General features: G+C 34.5%; 1 protein-coding gene across 2 annotated transcripts in view; it reads right to left on the reverse strand.

Moving 5' to 3' along the window:
- Nucleotides 1–12,697, reverse strand: part of LOC145277494 (uncharacterized) — a 135,745-nt gene extending 123,048 nt beyond the window's left edge. For both annotated transcript variants that reach the window (XM_080128884.1, XM_080128886.1), the window contains exon 1: nucleotides 12,400–12,697. In XM_080128884.1, coding sequence (XP_079985010.1) covers nucleotides 12,400–12,451 — 52 coding nt within the window. In that variant the 5' untranslated portion in view covers nucleotides 12,452–12,697. The remainder of the gene's footprint in view (nucleotides 1–12,399) is intronic.
- Between the last annotated feature and the right edge of the window lie 6,926 nt (nucleotides 12,698–19,623).

Here is a 19,623-nt window from a genome sequence, read left to right on the forward strand (position 1 = left end):
GTTCTGAAAATCATTCTCCTTTTTTTTTTTAGCACAAACATTCAACGATTAGAGTAAAGTATAATCGTTCTTTTAGACAACAGGGGCACACGCAAAAGTAATGTCCTTTGGTTTAGGAACACAAATGAACCATATTAATTTATAGCTAAGTTTTAATTAAAGCTACTTTTGAATTTCAAATTATAACGATATACTAAAACAAGTTGAAAGTGCTCCTGTCGTATAAAAGAACAAAATGTGTTAAAATAATAATAGAAATTTATAATTTTAATTTAATCTTTGAAAAAAAAAAAAAAAAAAAAAACGAACGGTAGTAGAGCAGAATTAAAAAATAGCACAAGAACCAAGTGGGTATGACGAATAGGAGACTTGATCATGTTTTTCTTTTTTGCTTAAAAAAAAAAAAAAAAAAATGAAAAAAAAAAACACATCACATTTGCTGATTCTTTTGCATTTAATTTTTATAGTCAGAATACTTTTTTTTTTTTTTTAAGTGATGACATTTATGTTTATAGATGCAATAGTTATCTGCACATATGCGTTTTACTGTATCAGCATGGCTTTTCCTGGATTTGAAGATGTAACCACACAGGTTGTAGTCAGGTGCATATATTGAATGCCTTGACTGAAATTATGTGAGAGCTTATGAAGTTAGCTCATAATATAACACACACAATGGCGCCAAAAAGAAAGTCCACGGCATTTTTTTCAAAACCTGCAAATTTAAGCTAAATTGAATGTAACTGTTTAAACAACCTATACCTCATTCGATTCACCTTTTATTCTTCTACAATTTTACATGTTCATATTTCATTTTTAATTGAAGTATCCTAGTGTCCACGTCGATTTAAAAAAATTAACTTCGAATTGAGAAGGCAAAAAAATCTCCACAGCAACAAATGAGCCTAAAACAGCTTAAAACATCGACCTTTTAAGCAACAAAGCATCTCTAATCGTAATTGTTGTTGTTCCAAGTTATACAATGTAAAACTTCGTCCATATGCCACGACTTTCCTCTTAGTGATCGTCAGGAGCTCATTAATCTCCAACTTTCTGGTTTATCCTATTAAGAAATCGGTCGCAGATTTAAATGAGATGAGAAAACGGTACAAATGACTGTGCAAAAGCACCAAAACACCGGCAGTGTTCGTGATGCACCTAAATCTGGTCATTTTAGAGTTACTTCTTGCAGGGAAGACAATGCTATCAAGATCCACAGTCTCAGAAACAGATTTGAAACGGCTCCCCAAGTCCAACAACAGTGCAATCTTGTTAAAAAGTGCTCTCTTTCTACAGTTAAGAACAGATTGAAGAAATTTAACTTGTGAGGTTGTGTTGCAAGTCACAAGCCAATGATTTCTGTAAAGAACAGAAAGCGCCATCTGGACTTTGTCAGATGTAATTAAAATCATGATTGATCATGATATTGGTCGAAAGTGATTTTTAGCAATGAAAACAAGTTCAATAGGCAAGGCAGTGATGGTAGGCAGTAGGTCCATCAAAGGAAGGATGAAGAATTTAATCCTATGTGCACAGTTTCAATGCTGAAAGGTGGTGACGGTTCAGTTTTGGTGTGGGGTGTTATTAGTGCCAATGGTCCAGGGCCTGTTGTTCGCTTGCAAGGTCAAATTAATTCGACCTATTATATTAATATGTTGACTGAGCATTTTCTACTTTGACCAGAATTTGGATGATAATCTGATCTTCATGCAGGATAATGATCCCATTCACACAACTGGCAATGTAAAGAGGTTTTTGAAGAGCATGACATTTCGTGTTGGGATTGGCCTGCACAATCTCCAAACTTTAATCCTATTAAAAACGTATGGCATTACATCAAGCAACAGCTATACAATAAAATTTCAAATCTCGAAATTTGAAAAAATTAAAGAGAAATGGTATGCCCTTTCACCGGAGTATTGTCACTGACTAATTCAAAAGATTGCAGTTTGTCAAATTGCAGAAGGGCTATGCTACTAAATATAAACTAGCTCATTCTGTTTCTGTTATATTTTTGTTGCATTAATGTTCTAAAGTTATATTTAAATAACAATTTTCCATTGTGCGGAGTTTCTTTTTGTCTTCTTGATTTGAAGTTAATTTTTGAATTAACATGAACACTAAGATACTTCAATTAAAAGTAAAATATGAACAGATCAAATTATAGAGGAATCAAAGACGGATCAAATGAGGTATAGGTTGTTTAAACAGTTACATTCAATTTAGCTTAAATTTGCGGCTTTCTTTTTGGCACCACTATGCGTGTGTGTGTATAATACACATTACTAAATGAGGGACAATAATGTTTATATAAGTGGAAAAAAACTTCAAAAAGCTCTAGGAGGAGCGAACTCATACCAATAAATTTATTTCTAAAAAATATAATGAAAAAATTTATTGGTGGGTTCGGTTGGCAATATACAAGAGGATATGACGTGTAGTAGATATAGATGTTAAATGAATAAATAATCACAATATTTGTTTGAAGTGATAACAAACATATTTGACCTGATCGAGATGAGAAAACTAAAAAAACTAGAGAAAGCAATTTAAAACAAGTCGATGAAAATAAAAATGGATTAATTTACAATATTAATCCATCAAATATGCAAACAAGGAATAAAAAAAGACTGAAAATATCTTTTATCAGATTGGTCAATGGGAAAATTATTCCCAACAAGCATTTAGGTAAAAATGCACTTTCGTATAAATACTTGAATTCATTCAAGAAAGTATCGCTAACAAAAACAAATAAAAACATCAACATAAAAGTGATACATTTAGTAGTTCTGCAAGGTTAACTGTGTGGTAGAGGTTTAGGCTTCTTATCACGAGGTGCCGATTTCGAATTTCGCTAGATTCAGCCACTCTGGTGAGTCGTGGACGACGAAACACGCGTCAATGGATAATTATATTTAAATTATATATATATATATATATATATATATATATATATATATATATACACACACACACTCAGAATTAACAACGAAGCTCGCCTGTCTATTTAAATTGCTCGATTTCGGGAAGATAAATATTCAACATTTGTCACTCGCCGCATGTGGGTTAGTCTTTTTCCTATAACATCTTGGGAAAATAAAAATCCCGCAGTCAAACTTGACCTCATTAAAACGGGCACCTATCAAATCCAAGTAATTAAATAAATTCAAACGTGTTTCCGTTAGCATCTCGCGGTGGAGCAATCGCTAACGTCGCACGTTTGTTTTTTCACACTTTAATTTACAACTTTGCCTCAACGGTTCGGGTTCGATCTTCATACTTACTTTTTTTTTACCTCACCCCTGGAGTTTCCACACACACCTCCAAACACCCGGGCAACGCTAGTCTCATATAAAGCAGAGTTGTTGTGTATTTGTGTGTGTATGTTCAGACAGTAGAAGATGAACTGAGCAGCGGAGAAAGAGGGGGGGGGGAGAAAACGAGAGGGGGAAGAGAAAGAAGTTTTACTAAAAATAAAAAATGTTAAATATTTGCTCTGGGCAACGCCGGGTAGCCTTGCTAGTATAAAAGGATGCACCCCTATAAGTCTGGTCCCTAATTCACAGTAGCTTCATACGTTTCAGTAACAATCTGCTTTGTTAAAGGTAAAAAAAAGAAATTGGCGATCCGGTCTGAGAAAACAACTCCATGAAATCCTGTGTGGCCTCCTTATTTGTGAACCTGTACTTATTCACTGCCACCGACAATAAAGATACATTACATTTGTATACATCAATATTTGTTGTCATTCTTTTAAACACAGCAAAAATACAACAGTCATAGTATCTCTAAAATTACAAAACCTAACTTGCGCATCGGTTCCCGCAGTAAAAATGTACTAATCATAAAACTGACATCACAAAGCTATGTTTGTAGCTTTTGGAAAATTACAATTAAAAGCGTTTAGTGATTGTGAGGATGAGAAAAGTCAAACTAACTTTTTTACTTTACATGCACATTTCCAATAATTGTCGTAGCAACAATACAGTAGAACTCTGTGGTACGGCATTAATCCGTTCCAGGGTTGGGATCGTAAGGTGAAATCGCCGTATGGCGGAGCCTAAGCAAAATTTTATACAGTACATATTAAAAATGAGTGACAAAATACAGTAGAGTATATATATAATTAAAGAACATGAATAACACCGTAAAGCGGAGCAAATACTGTAACCAGGAGCCGGAAAAACATCGTATTCCACATCGTAACCGAAGAAAACAAAGAGTACCCTAGGGCTACCGAATCCCGGGGTTCTACTGTATTTATAATACTAGCAAGCCGTGCGACGTTGCCCAATCGTAAAATATGTTTAAATATATTTTAATTTATGTAGATTTTGTATTTACTTTTATTATAAAGCCAATTCTCTATCGATTATTATATTGCACGTAATAGATAATAGTAATATATAATAGTGATTTAAAAAGTAAAAAAAAAAAAAATGCTTGGGTGCCATCAGCTGGAATCGAAACCAAAACAGAAGTTGCCAGCCTTATTCGTTCCCATTTGTACTATGTTCTAACGCATATAAAATCTTAAAAATAACGCCGTCAAAAGTATAAATGTATAGTTGCACATGCATAGGAGAGCGCTTTAAGTTGACTTATGCTTGCCAAGTTCCGATTTTTTTTTTTTTTTTTCAATTTTGATCTTTTAGTAGCTATTTTTATGGGCTAATAACCAAATTTGTTACACAGGTCCGAATTCCTTGTATATTAAGTTTTAAGTTTGTAGACCAAAAATTGATGGAGGGGTTTGGTCGAGACCGTTCCTCAAACATACAGGATCATTTTTACATACAACATTTAGTGCTTGGTAAAAATTCCAAAAATTTATAAAAAATGATTAGTAGAATATACACACACCTGAATGAATTATTTCTGCCATAACACGATAAAATTGACTTTAAATTACTGGGGAGTGATGATGCTTTTCTCACAGAAAAAAAAATGTTGCTAGTCTCTTAGCTCTGTGATATTAACGACGCCGACACTCACATTCAAGTGTTAGGAAGAAAAAGGAAAGAGGAAATATATATATATATATATATATATATATATATATATATATATATATAAAACGAAAAAAAAAAAACGAAAAAGAGCAAACAACTTTATCATATAAACAAAAGGGGTTGGTGGGAAAAAACACAACGGATAGGAAGTTGTACATCAAGGAACACAAAGAAGTTAAGGTGGGATTGTTAGTCAAGGTGTGGAGATGATTGAGACAGCTCAATATATTTTAGGGTTAGTTTACGGTCATTTTTAGGAATGGTAATGAGTTTTTCAACAGTTTGCAATGGTTAAAAATAGTTTATGGAAAGTCTTGGGTTTACAACAGATAACCACCTACTGAAAACAACATTCGTCCCAAAAACAGCAATGCTTTCGTCTTTGAAACTAAAGGACAAAACAGTGCAAGCGAGAAAGTAATTATACATATCATAATGCTGTAAAACACATGGTCTTGGCCTTCGGGACAAGATCAACACACAACATACAGAAATGAATATACAAATTGTACATAGTTAAATTTTACATTGAACGCTGGGGTTATTAGTTAGATTAGGATCCACAGAGTGATTGAGGTATTTTGGTAAATGTTGCCAGTCAAGAGTAAGACTTCAAAGTCTCATCTGTTACATAGTCAAAAAGACCCTGTACCCTCCCCCTCCCAATTTCTTGTAGGGCCTTGTGCCTAATTTTGTTGAATTGAATTTTTTGTACGTTTTTTATGTTCAATTTTTTCTTTCTCAATAAAATATATAAACAAGATCAAAGTGTAGTATCTGTTCTTCAGATGCTGCACTTCTTTTTCTTGTTCTCTTTCGGTGGAGGAGAAATCCTTCACGACTGAGACAATTTTTATTTTTGTACCTTTTCTCCACGTTAAAAAACGACCTGGTGTCTAACTCTGTCCTGTGGGGAGGCATAGTAAATAGGTACATATCATAATGCTCAATGGATACATCGCAGAAATATGGTCAGTTTGGGATAGTTGGCGGCTCGGGAGTCCCTGGAGAGATTGGAGTTGAAGCCAAGCGAGACTAGATTGGACCGAGAAGAAATTCGCTGGGGATTTACACGACTGGATAGCTAACGATGCATAACGTTGGGTTCGTTACAATATTACACGCACCTTAACAGATTCACATAATTCTGTGTCTTATTGTAGTGTGATCACAGAAATGATAGAGTTACAGCGCTATCATTTTTATGAGAGACTCGACTGAGCTCCAATCTTCGATTCATTCTTGTTAGACATTTGCAAAAACTAGTTTTCTACCAAAATTGAAAAAAAAAAAATCCTTCCTCTCTCCATTTACCTATCGTTAGGCGGAATTTTTGTGGACATTGCTTCTTTGCAAAGGCTTCCTCATCTGTAGAACACATTACCATGGGACTGCTTTCCAACTAATGACAACTTGGTTGTCTTCAAATTCAATATTAAAAAATTCTTGTAAAAAACTGCCTCATACAAATAATCGATGTTAGTGTTTTTATAACTTCTTTATCTTATGACAATCATTTCAGTCGCATTGACTCGTATCCTCTAGTGGCTCTTTGCTTTGATGAGTGGTGACTCATTGACCTCCCCCCCCCCAAAAAAAATTTTTGTAATTACATTATCCACAATAGTTGGATAAGTGAATTTGGTCATTTTTTTTACACTAGTTAACAAAACAAGAGTGATTATCGAAAAGCAAACAAAATACTGATAAAAACCAATCCAATAGATGTCGCCACTTGTGCGAAAATGTGATGTTCTAGTATTTTAAGTTTCGATTTTTTTTTTTTTTTAGCATGGGAGTCACCACCTATCAAGGTCTGAAAGCCACTCAAGGATAAGAATTAATGAATGTAAGGTGGTAGTATAGTAATCGTTAATGGTGTAAATTAAATAAAATTTGTTTATTTATGAGGACGGTTCTACAAGAAGTTGTTTACATTGGATTTGAAGGCTACTGTGTTGTATTCAACCGGGAAGCAGGTCAGCAGAACACTGAACAGTGTTTCACAAGCGGGCAGTTCTCAGAAGGAAGCTTTCTTTATGGAATCTGCGTTTAGATTTAGGCAGAGAGAGAGAGAGAGAGAGAGAGAGAGAGAGTAGGGGAAATCGTATATAGTGGTTATAGCTAGCCGAGTGTTTCATGTGAAAGTTTGGTACAGGGGAACCACAGACTGGAGTTCAGTCGAACACTTGCCATGAAATTTTTGAGCGATTATCGAAGTTCCAATAACAAAAACGCCGTTTTCTTTTTTGTTCTAAGTAAACAGACTTGACACTACTTTTGTTTCAAAGTAAACAAACGCCTTAAAATAAGTTAAAACATGAAAAACTTATCCAGGTAGGTAGAAAAGTAAGATATATTGCCTTTGGTAACATTTATTTGTTGTACATTTTATTTTTTCACCCCCTTTTTTATTAGTTATTGTAAAAAAAAAAAATAAAAAAAAAAAAAATGCCCGTATATTTCATTTTGATTGAAAATGAATAACATTGTGGACGACTTTGTACGCGCTTTACGTCCATATAAAAGATGTGTTTACCTTTTCATTTTTTTTTTTATTATTTAATTTTATTCAGCCCAAATAAAGTACATTGCCATTAATACGTAACGTCTATTATGAATTAGGAACCATATTTACAGGGACATCCAAAGTTGGGAGTTGAGCCGCGCGAGGTTTGTTCACGTTACATTTCAATTTCTGCATGTCAGTATAATCAGGGAAGTTCAAAGTTTAGCAGTTCAAGGGAAGAAATTAAAATAAAAAAGCTTTCCGGCATCTGGAGACCTTTACAATAAAGAGGTGGAATTTTGCCGCTTGTCGGATTGGTCAGGAGTATTTGCGTCAAAGGGACACCTGTACGATGAATTCATCACCAAACACCATTCCTTTAAACTACTTGCAAAGCAAGCATAGTGATGCAACACTGCAACGATGGGACAGGGGTTGAAGTTTGGTTGACAATGCAGGACTTATCGCTTAAAAAGTACAGAAATTACAAAAATGTTAAGGGGTTCAGATCTTGGAATGCATATCAGTCAAAGGAAGAAAACGCTGAATGACTAAGGAGTATGAATTTACCGAAATTTATTTCAGTTAATATTTTTTTTAATATACACCCGCCTCCTATCCAATAAATGCCGGGTACACCCCTAAGCCTTGCTTAAAAAATTTATTATCATATATGATAATAAATTTTTTAGGCAAGGCTTAGGGATGTAAAAAATATAAATGGATTCTAAATTAGAATTCAATCTTTTTTTTTTTTTTTTTTTTAACTAAGAAAATGAAATTTTATGATGAGACAAAACAGGTCTCATCACAAACTCTTAAAATAAAGGGAAGATAAGTCCACAATAATTAAAACTTGCTAAATCAGCCTTGTAATGCTACCGAATTCACATTAATAACTTTAAATGGTTTAATCAATGTACGTGATTTTTGGAATACGACATTTTCCTTCCGTGAGGAGTACGAAGAAAGATTTTCTGTAGGGTTTTATATTTAATTGTACTGAATTCTACACAAGAACCTAAAAATGTAACATGGTGGTATGAACTGGGCGCAAAAAATATCGGATTTTTCATTCGATCCCAGGCAACGCCAGATAGCCCTACTAGGATAACCATAAAGCTATAACAAAAGAAGGCGAAAATGCAAGATTCTCACAGGAATTCTTTGTGGCTGATTAGTTTTCTAAAACTCTAAAAAGCTGCGAGTCTAATCCAGCCTTTCTTTGATAAAAATGGGGGAAACATTGTCAACCAAACAATACTAAGAATCCGTAGCAGCAGCTAATTGTTTGGACTAAAGAACCACGCGCGGCATACGATAAAAATATGAGTCAGCTTTTTTGTTTAAGTTGCAGTAGTCGCAGTGAAACATACTCTTTTTTTTCTTTTTTTACACTAAGAAAAAGAAAAATCCTTATTTTAGGGTAGAAAAACGCATCTATCGTGGGTGGGTTGGGTCGGGTCTACTGTAACAGACAACCCCCCATATTGAGGGTTTGGGAGATGCAACAACCGGAGTTCCAACGGAAGGAGAAACAGCTGAATTATTACATGTAGCTTTTAACTTCAAATGAACTTTAAAATAAATAATGTGCTAAATACATTCTTAAATTAACAGGGCGTGGATAAATACACCCCCTCCCCTAAAGAAAATAAAAAAAAATAAAAACAATGGAATATTAAATTACCAGACGTAAGCGACGTATAAAGTTAATGTCAGTAAATTATATCAAGTGGAAGACTCCTCCTCCACACACACACAATTATGACAAGCCAATTGTTATTCTAACTGGGATATAACTACATTAATATAACAAATAAAAACATGCGCACCCTCCCCAGCTAAATAACCTATAACCACAAAAAAAAAAAAAAAAAAAAGATTCTACTTTTTAAGCGCTTACGCGTGAATCATTGGCGGGCAAACCAAAACATTTTAGAATTTAGAGTGGAAGATCAGTTTCGCATATGAACTTAACGTAAAAGGCATCACCCGTTTCTCGTACGGGATAGTTTTTTTTTTGGGTTTTTTTTTTTTAGGGCAGTTAACTAGATTTTTTTTCCTTTGTAAGAGAAAAAAAAATTATGTGCGTTTTTTTTTTTGGGGGGGGGGGGGTACTAAAACTCAGGACCAAGGGTTAGTAATATGGTTATTTATTTATAGCTACAGAAAAGAAAAACTGGTACTTGCGCAGTTTATGGGCCTGGCTATTTTTTTTTTTTTTTTAGATTTTCAAATTAAATTATTATTTGTATCTTGTTTATTAAATTGTCAGGTGAATATACATAGAATAACTAAAAGCTGTCCTGCCCATGTTAAAAATGGCTTTCTAAATAGCGTTATTTTAGCACGGTCTGCAAAACTACATAAGTAACCCTACTCGATTGGAAAGGGGGTGAAGCAAAATCAATTTTTTTTTAATATAAGATTTTATTGAAATTGGAAAAGCAAGAAATAAAGCATTAGAATCAACATCCCCAGAACTATAACCCCAAGCTTAACCCTAAATGTAAAAAAAAAAAAAAAAAAAAAAAAAAAAAAAAGTTTATTCATGCAAATTTGGAATGCAGAAACGTGTGGAAAAAATCCAAAGTTTTAAGTTACAATGCGTTCGCCACCATCACCATCGTTCATATTTTCCCCCTGAAAATTTCACCGGTTTCTCTATCTACGGCACATGTCTTCGGACTGACATCAAGAATATTATTCTGTTCAGTCCCAGGCGGCCATCTTCCTGGGCATTGCCCTCTTTCGGCAAGAGGGATAGGCTTATTGCCTGTTGCCCGAAACGTCTTCATCGGTGAAGAATGCCGATGTGGTGCACGATCACGGAAAATTATGCTGCTATAAAAAGTGCCCCCACCCCATTTGGTGTTTTTCGTGTCGGATCTAATCCCTGGGAAAATAAGGGTACCAACAAGCTGTCTATAAAACGATGTAGGTCCTTAGTAAGAACCTACATCGTTTTATAAAATAGACTGATTTCTTAAAACCAAACAAAAATATACCAAAAACGACACGTGATGTTGACCCCTCTCTCCGTCCCGGTTTCTTTACGGAAAAGAAATTGCACACAAGTGACAATATTCCGCGCAACGGCCCCGTAATGCCAGCAGTAGTACGAGTACTCGTTTAGGAACAAATGCAGTTTGAATAAGTAAATAAATAACTGTTGAAATGCAATAGACAATGAGCAAGCAAACATTGACATCCTTTCAGTCTAGAGAGACAATGGATAACCCCTATAAGGGTGACCGTGCTCGGTGTCTACAACGAAGCAAGGATTGCGAAATAAACAACCGCACTTCGCCCGAACAGACATTGTTAGAATTCAGTGGTAAGAAGTCGTGGATGACTGGAAAAATGCCGGCATAATCAAAGAGTACTTACGCAGAATAATTCGGACTGTGCTGAAATAACGTTATGTAGAAACATTCTTAACATGGTTTTTACTATTCCGTACTTTTCACCTAACAATTTAAAAAAAAAAAAAAAAAAAAAAAAAGATACCGTAAAAATTGAATTTAACTTGAAAAAAAAAAAAAAAAAAAACTTATCTGGAAAAAACAAATAAACACGGTTATTTCTAAGTTTTCTTTCTTCAGACTAGTCGAAGAACCAAGGCTTGGGAGTGCCATCAACTCTATTTAATCCATATGAATTCATACGTTGGCAAAATGTATGATAACTGAAATGGTCTCGGCAGAACTTAACCCAACAATATTATACAGAGGCAGGAAAATAAATAAAACAGTAAATATAAAAGCAGATCGATTGATTGAGACTTTTCTATTTTGGGTGATTGTGCACGTCACGTTTGTTATCGCTATTTTTAAATAGTTTTTTTTTCCCAGGTTAAATTCAAGTTTCACGATTTTTTTTTTTTTAATTAAATTGTTTGGTGGAAGAACAGAATAGTTACAATATATATATTTGTAAAAAACAAAAATACCATATTAAGAATGGCTTTAAAAAATACCATTATTTCAGAACGGTAACAAAAGTGCATAAGTAACCGACTTTGTTTTGATTCTGGAAGAACTTTTGGTGTTTATGCAAAATACCGTCATTATTTAGAAACCCATGGAGAGATTTGTTAACTATTCTGTACTTTACTTGAAAATCCGGTGCTAATACACTTACTGATCCGCGCTATTTAACTGAATATTTTGGTGCTAACTGCAGAGAGTGATCCGCGCTATTTTTTAAATTGTATTTCCAAGTTTAATTAAAGTTTTGATATTTTTTTTATTCAATTGTAAGGTTGAAGTATAGAATAGGTACAAAACACCCTTCCCATGTTAAGAAGGGCTTTTTAAATAATAACGTTATTATTTATGCCCGGATCGGCGGATCACTCTCTGCACTAGTGCACTGTACCGAAAATGAAAATCCTATCTAAAAAAAAAATAGCACGGTCCGTATTTTAAGTACCGTACTTTATAATTTAAAGGGAAACCAGAAGTTCATAAAGATAAAACAACGTTGTATTTATTTAAAAAAAAAAAAAAAAAAACTGTTTTCATTCATTGTTTGGCTATAAAATAAAACCATTCATAAAAAATGGCCAGGATTGTTTGAATCGAGAGAGCGTAAATATGCAACGGCATATGGGGGTTTCCGTTTTAATATGTAGTGAATGTTACTTTTAGAAAGCGAGAAGAAAAAGAAAAAAAGGAGAGTTCAAGTTTCAGAAATGAGAAAATAAAAACTTCTTGAACTACAATAATAAATCGAAGGTTAATAAAAATAATACAAATATAACAACAATAACAAAGATAAAATAATTTTTTTTAACCTATCATTTAAAAGATGAAGTATACACTACTAGTTTATCCTCCTCGTAGTAAAATGATGAATGGAATACTGACTTACCTAGGAGGCTGAAAGGGAGAAAGAGTGAAGTAATGAGGGGGCATAGATCCATTCGCCGTGTTCTGAGGACTAAAAATAAATATATCCGCAAGAAACACGGTACATCGAACGTCGAAGCTAACACTCTTTCCACTTGTGACGAAATAATACGACTGCTGCCAAGTCGCGCCGGGTTGAGTCAGTTTATTACACAGGACGAATTGGGTGCGTCGATTATTAGTTGCCTCCTCCCTTTCTTCCCGTCTCACACGCGCACGTGTTCATCTTTCAAACCGGCCCTTGAATAATAGTACCCCCGTCTCCGTCTCTCTCTCTCTCTCTCTCTCTCTCTCTCTCTCTCGCTCTCAAACAATACAATATACAGAGAGTATACGCATAAGCGGTTTGGTTTAGTGGTTACAGGCGAGGGCTGTCGATTCGAGTTACATCACGTTCACTAATATCCTTAGGACGGGTATGAAACCATATATCCTCCCTCCAACTTTTTTGTTCATCCACAAGCAAGGCATATTGCCACTGAGACGTAAGGGACTACTATTTGGGATCATGATTAAAGATGACTAAAGAGATAAGCAAGCTGTTGGTTTACATTACATTTAAACTTATGCATATCAGTACAGTCAGAGGAGCAGGGAGAAAATTCCAAAGTCTAGCAGTCCGAAGGAAGAAGCTATAAGAGTAGAAGGTTTTCCAAAATCTAAAGAGCATCTCCAGTGAAGAGGTGGGATTTTGTTGCTAAACGAGGTTGTCGAGAATATCTATGTCGAGGGATATATGTGCAGTAAGTTCAGCAAAGCACATTCTATTAAATTCTATTTGTAAAACAGACACAGAGATGCAACATTGCGGCGATGGGAAAGGGGTTGGAGGTTGGTTGATAGTGTGGGATGTATTAGATTTGAGATTCTCTTTTGGATCCTTTCTAAGAGTGAGACGATAGTGGCAGATGCAGTAGCCCAGATGTGGCAACAATACCCCATGCATAGGCGAATAGTAGGTGTGTAGAGATATATGATACTCTCAGGCATGAGTAATTTTCTAGCACGGCAAAGGGATCCCACCCTCTTTGCAGCCTTGCAATGTCCTCAGTGTATTTATTCCAGTTCACATTGCCTGTGAATGTTAAGCCGAGAAGTCTGAAGGAAGAGCTCTCAGCTAGGGTGTTATTAATGATGGCTATATGTTAAGGAAATCAGAAAGTGGATGTTGGTTTTATTTTCGACAGCTTTATAACTCTCGCTTCCCTTATTTTATCCTTTAGTTTCATAAGCAATGTTTCTGACAAATGGGAAAGAATTATTGTTTTATGGATCGGAATATATCCATATAACACCTATCGTTGGTTAGTTTTTGACCTTAAATATTATTTTTTTAGCTCCATACATAAAGTGGCTTCATGCAGTGTCTGGAGTACTTTCCATAAAAAAATAGTAGGATATAATAGATTCTCAAACCTTGGAGGTGCAACTGATCTAAGAAAAGAAAAAATTCTGAAGTAAGGCCAGTTTTTCTATACTTTTCCCAATATTGTTTCTATTCGTCCTGTTCTTCTTCATCTTGCGACTGATCACAAGCAATATCGGTTTAGGAGAAATGCGGTTGGGAATTTCACAATCGTTGCATCACGACAGACTCCATTCCGAAACTAAATGAAGGCTAACTACAGGATCACACAAAATTATGGGCGACTACACCAATTCTGACAATCGCTAAATCACGGCATGAGTTTATTGCGAGAACAAATTCTGTAGGCATAAGATGTTTGTTTTCGTTTAATATGTTTATATGTGGAATCTTTTCGAGTTAAAATCTATTGAGAAATACACATTTTTTATTAAGAAATACAAAGTCAATATGTAAACATTAGATCAAGAATAACAAGTGATCGAAAATGATCGTCTATTTGGACCATAATGAATTATAATACTAATAGTCACATATATAAAGTGTGTATTTTTCAATAAATGTTATCTCGAAAAGATTCCTCGGATCAAGTAAAGATTAGATACCCCGTAGCAGACGACAAAGATTGTCGAACATTTCAAGTGGCACCGGATGTTTGACCTTGACATTGCCGTTGGTTGTTTGTAAACACGTCAAATAGCAAACATGGTCGAATGTTCGCGAGCAAGATTTAAAAAAATATATGTTTAAAAAACTTTTCAAGATTTAAAGAAAATATATATATTTACAAAAAAATTTCTTTAATATTAAATATTTACAAAACTTTTAAGGGTAAAAAAACCTAACTTTTTTCTATTTACACAAAACTTTTTGTGTAAGTAACAAAACGAACGTAAATTTAATAAAATTTATTAAAATAAATGGGTGTCTTTCTGAGTGCGTTTTTTAAAATATATGTACAGAACTTTATTATTATTAATAATAATAATAATAATAATAATAATAATAATAATAATAACAACAACAACAATAACAATAACAACAACAACAATAATAATAATATAATAATAATATAAAAATAATAAGAATGAACCATATTAATTACAAAAAAATAGAAACTGAACATTTCGGACGCTAAACTTGTACTAAACTTAATTTGTCTTTATGGAGAAGTAAGCAAATAGCAAGTATCTAGTCTTTACTTGATCACTAGAATATTACGAAGTAAGAGAGAATTGTCTCTGTAACAATGCATACAAAATTTACATTTATTCAAATATCATATTTATTATCGTATTTTACGACCGGATAACGTCCTAGTATACATATATACATACATCAGCCGCTCACCGCCAGCTCAGATCAAAGTGTTGTATCTGCGGTTAAATTTGGTCTTTTGATGGTATTTCGAAAGAAAAGCTGCCTCAATTTTGGGTAATTTAAAAAAATATTTCTATTTTTATACTTATTATTATTATCGATTAACACATTCAAAGAACACATTTCGAAAACAAGAACATTACTTTAAAAAAGGTTATTTGATAGAATTGTGGCATGGTGTCTGCTTTTAGTAGAGGCCATCTTGGACGACGATAGCGTCTTTGTGTATCGCAAAAAACAACACTGACATAAATTAGGTAAGTTATTATTTTAGCCAAAGAAAATAAAGGATATATATATATGGCACATGCATACATAATAAAAATGGAAATAAAACGAAACATTAAAAGAATAGAAGGGTCACCAGTTAGCAAGTGCTATCTAAAACATAAACAGAATTTTGTAAATGGAAAAATTGAGAAAACAAAATTTTATAACAAAACATTTTTATGCAAGAGATAAGAATATAAAAATCTATTTTCATGTTAGTAAATTTTCAACACGTGTTTGGTAAAGAAAGTTCAGTAAATAATCACAAGGTTTAGAAATGTGTAAATAGTTTGAGTATGTGCGTTTAAGTAATATACATAAGTGTTTGGCAGCGTGACATTGCGCATGTGCGTTGGTTTACACTGTCCTTGTTAATGCGTTTATAGCTGTGAGTAGAAATTTGTCTCTGTTCGCCTGACACAACCTGAAGCTGTTTTATTGGAGATTTCGGTTAAACCGACACAAAGCCGCCTTTTTCATCTGCATATTGAATGACACCGGACCAACAACGGATCAATACTGCGGCCGGCTTGAGAATTCTCTGTGTCTTTGGATTTTAGCTGTTTGCTATATAAGAGCTTCTAACTTCGCGTCGGCTTACTATATTCACATATATGTGTTACTTTTGGGGATCTAGAAAGATTTTATTGGTTGGAAATACTTTGAGCTAGCATCTTTATGTTAAAACTTGATTTACGAAGTGACGCAAAGAGCATATCGAAAGGAACTGGAGAAAGGAAAGGGTAACTAATAAGCCAGTTGCATTTTAGCGTTCGTTGGAATCGCTTCTGGATTTCACTAAAGAATAATCCTAATACTAAGCTAGGCACGAAACTGATTTTATTTTCTAAATGCTTTTAGGTCGTAAAAAACTAATTTTAGTTAGAGATTGGGAGTGATTCTATAAAAATACAAATTTTTTAAATTTTTATTTTACTATATTTTTGAGGTCATTTCGTTATTACACCTTCATTTATAACTAGTATAAGTGAAATAACTGCTTTAGCCATTCCAGCTGCTTTTATGCAGAAATTAGAACGTGCCAAGTTCGAATCCAGTTCGTTCCACAGAAATACTTTCAATTAAAGACGTTGGCAACTTTCACGTGATCCCTCCGTAAGTACCCGATATCCTCTTAGAAAAAATTCTAAATAGTATCTCAGATGAGAACAATAGTCCGAATGATATACAAAACAAACAAATAAATAAGCAAATATTCTATAACCACGAAAAATTGTCTGCAAGGGAAAATGAATGTCAAAAATATCATCATGAATGGTGCCCAATAAATCATCATCAACGTTAATCGCCATTGACGGATGAAAATAATTAATAAAAACTTCGATAATCATGCTTCAAATATGGTAACCGACAATAATCTGCCCTCTCATTTTCTTGGGAGAAGTGAGGGACTTTTTTTAATTGCCTCAAATTGGGGTGGTGTATATTATGAAGCCCCGCCGGTCTTGCCTCTTTTTTATTACAAGGGTACCACCACTTATAAAGGCCCAAAGGCTACTTGAGGATAAAGGTTAATGAGTGTACGGTGGTCGGTGAAACAATACGATAATGACTGGTAATCGTGGAAATTGGGTAGAATTTGATTATTTAAGAGGACGGCTGAATTTGTTTACATTGGATTTGACAACCACCATGTTGTAGTCAGTTGTGAAGCAGATCCATGGCACAGATTTCCACAGGCGGACAATTCTAGGAAATAAACTTTTTCATAGAATTTGCGTTTAGATTTAAATGCAGATAGAGGGTGGGGAAATTGTGGATAGTAGTTGTAGCTAGACGAGTGTTTGTTGTGTATGTTTTGCAGAGGAACTCATTTGAGCACTTATCACGAAAATAACGATAAAACAGGAATCGATTCAAAACGTCTCTGCTGCGAGAAAAAGGTAGTAAAAAGGAGGAGAATAGGACATCACTTACTAGATTTCGAAGCCGGTTTTGAACCCTGTCGAGGCAAGAAAGGGTTCTCTGAGCAGTTCCTCCCCAGATGTGTCGACAGTATTCTATTTAAGAGAAATATTTATCTATTATAAAGGTACATTATTGTCTCGGGAATGAGATGCCCTCTGGAGCGGTAGAATGATTCAACCATCTTTCCAGCGAGTCAGTCATTGGCTTTAATGTACGTCTTCCATTTCAAGTCAGTAGGGAAGGTCAGTCACAGAAGTTTGTCAAAGCTGGATGCTTCATCAAGAGAAAGCCATTCATTCCAATTTAGTGTGTCAACCTGTGTGCGTGACATGAATTGCAATTTTAGTGGGAATCAGAACGTTCGTGGTGAAAAGATAGATGTATTAAAAGTAACCAACCACCTTTTACCCAAATTTCATTACGTGTTCAAGATCGAAAGAATCATAAAAAGTTTGGTCATTGCCGACCTTTGAAATTTTGCCATGGATGGTGTTTAATGCAAAGGGTGATATTTTAAATGGTCATGACTATTGAAAGGTGATAGATCACGCATATTAAACTGACCTTGTGTCACCTTCTATCTCAGTGGTGAGCTTGTAGCACCAACACAGGCTTTTCCGTGCACTACTGGCTTTGATTTGGCGGTTTTATTTCTTGTATTATCTAACTTACATTTATAATTATAAATCTTACCTGTCTGTTTAAATGTATGTATGTATGTATGTATTTCTGTCTAAAACTTTCGATAGAGGCGACGGATTTTTACAAGATTGGTATCGTTTGGAATCTCGCGCCTTCGAACGACAAATATCGAAAAATTGGCAAAAAGCATTAATTCCTTCACACTCACCTGGGCACTTTTCTAGGGGATGGGGTCGCTTTTTTCGCCGATATTTTCGAATGGCATGCCCTCTTTTCGCTTGACTAGCCTTAATTTAAACCTTCGTCACTTCCGGTTTAGCGATGGACGCAGCAGCAAAGACATCACGTTTTTTCACGTTCTTTTCCTATATCGCAGTACGGGTTAGAGCCTGCCTGCCTACTACCACTTTATTTTTTTTGCTCAACACACACCTCCAAACACCCAAGCAACCGCTAGGCACCGAGGCTAGTTTATATATAAATACAAGTCAAGAACTGCTAAAGAAACGAACAGATTATAACAATCGTGGTGATAGCGGGAGAATAAATACACAACTCCGGGATACAAAAAAGTTATTTGTAAAATGCAATATTTTCAAGAAGATTCAAAAGTATTTCTTTCAGACAGATAGTTCCTTATTTTTCATTATTGCTTGGCAAGCCAAACAATGTAGTTGCTTTGAACTTGGTAAATTATCGACTCTAGTATCACAATATCTTAAGAAGAAAAAGAAGAAGAAGAGGAAGAAAAACAGCAACAATAACAAAAACAACAACAACAAATCCTTCTGATAACAGTTTTTGTTAAAATCTTGTTTAGCTTTGGATTCCGGTTATTAGTTGTGGATAGATGTGAGCGAATATGCAGTATAGTTAATAAGAAAAAAAAAAAACGAGTGAAAAAACAAACAAACAAATATTTAATAATTAACTGTTACTAAATGCAGTAAAAATTACTTTTCTACCTACCTGAATATTTTTGTATGTGTTTTTAAGTGTTTGAAAACGTTTTTTTTTTTAATTTTAATTTAAGATTTCGTTCAAATGCGCTGTTGCTAACGTTATATTTAATCATGACGAGCACCGGCCTTCCGGAAATCATCAATCCTGATGATAACGTTTTACGTTAAACGAAACTTTGCACATGTGCGCTTTTGTAAAAGCGCATTTTTTTTTGCACATATTCGCTCCCACCAGTAAGTGATCAAATCGCACATGTTTGTTCCTGCTCGTGAGCGATCAAGGAACCAATCAAAATAATATAACGTCCTTTTTATACATACGTTGCGTAAGGTGTTTTATACGTACTTTTATCTTTCTTTCGTAGTCGCTTTCTGTCGTTGTCTCTAACTGGTCGTGATTCCCTCGTGATTGTTGACAACCTCATCTGTTCGCTAGACGAACAAACGTACATGAAAATACAATTAAGACTTGCTAATTTTCAATGGTTTTATTGAGAGAAACAGAGAGAGAGAGAGAGAGAGAGAGAGAGAGAGAGAGAGAGATAAAGAAAGAATACTCATTGATGTTAAGAGACCTATATGACTAATTATTCAATTAATTACTTATTTTTTAAATTTAGCCTTAAGGATGAGCGAC

The sequence above is a fragment of the Euprymna scolopes genome, chromosome 6 (genome assembly GCF_053919585.1).
Source record: "Euprymna scolopes isolate OS-2025 chromosome 6, ASM5391958v1, whole genome shotgun sequence".
NCBI lineage: Eukaryota > Metazoa > Mollusca > Cephalopoda > Sepiida > Sepiolidae > Euprymna > Euprymna scolopes.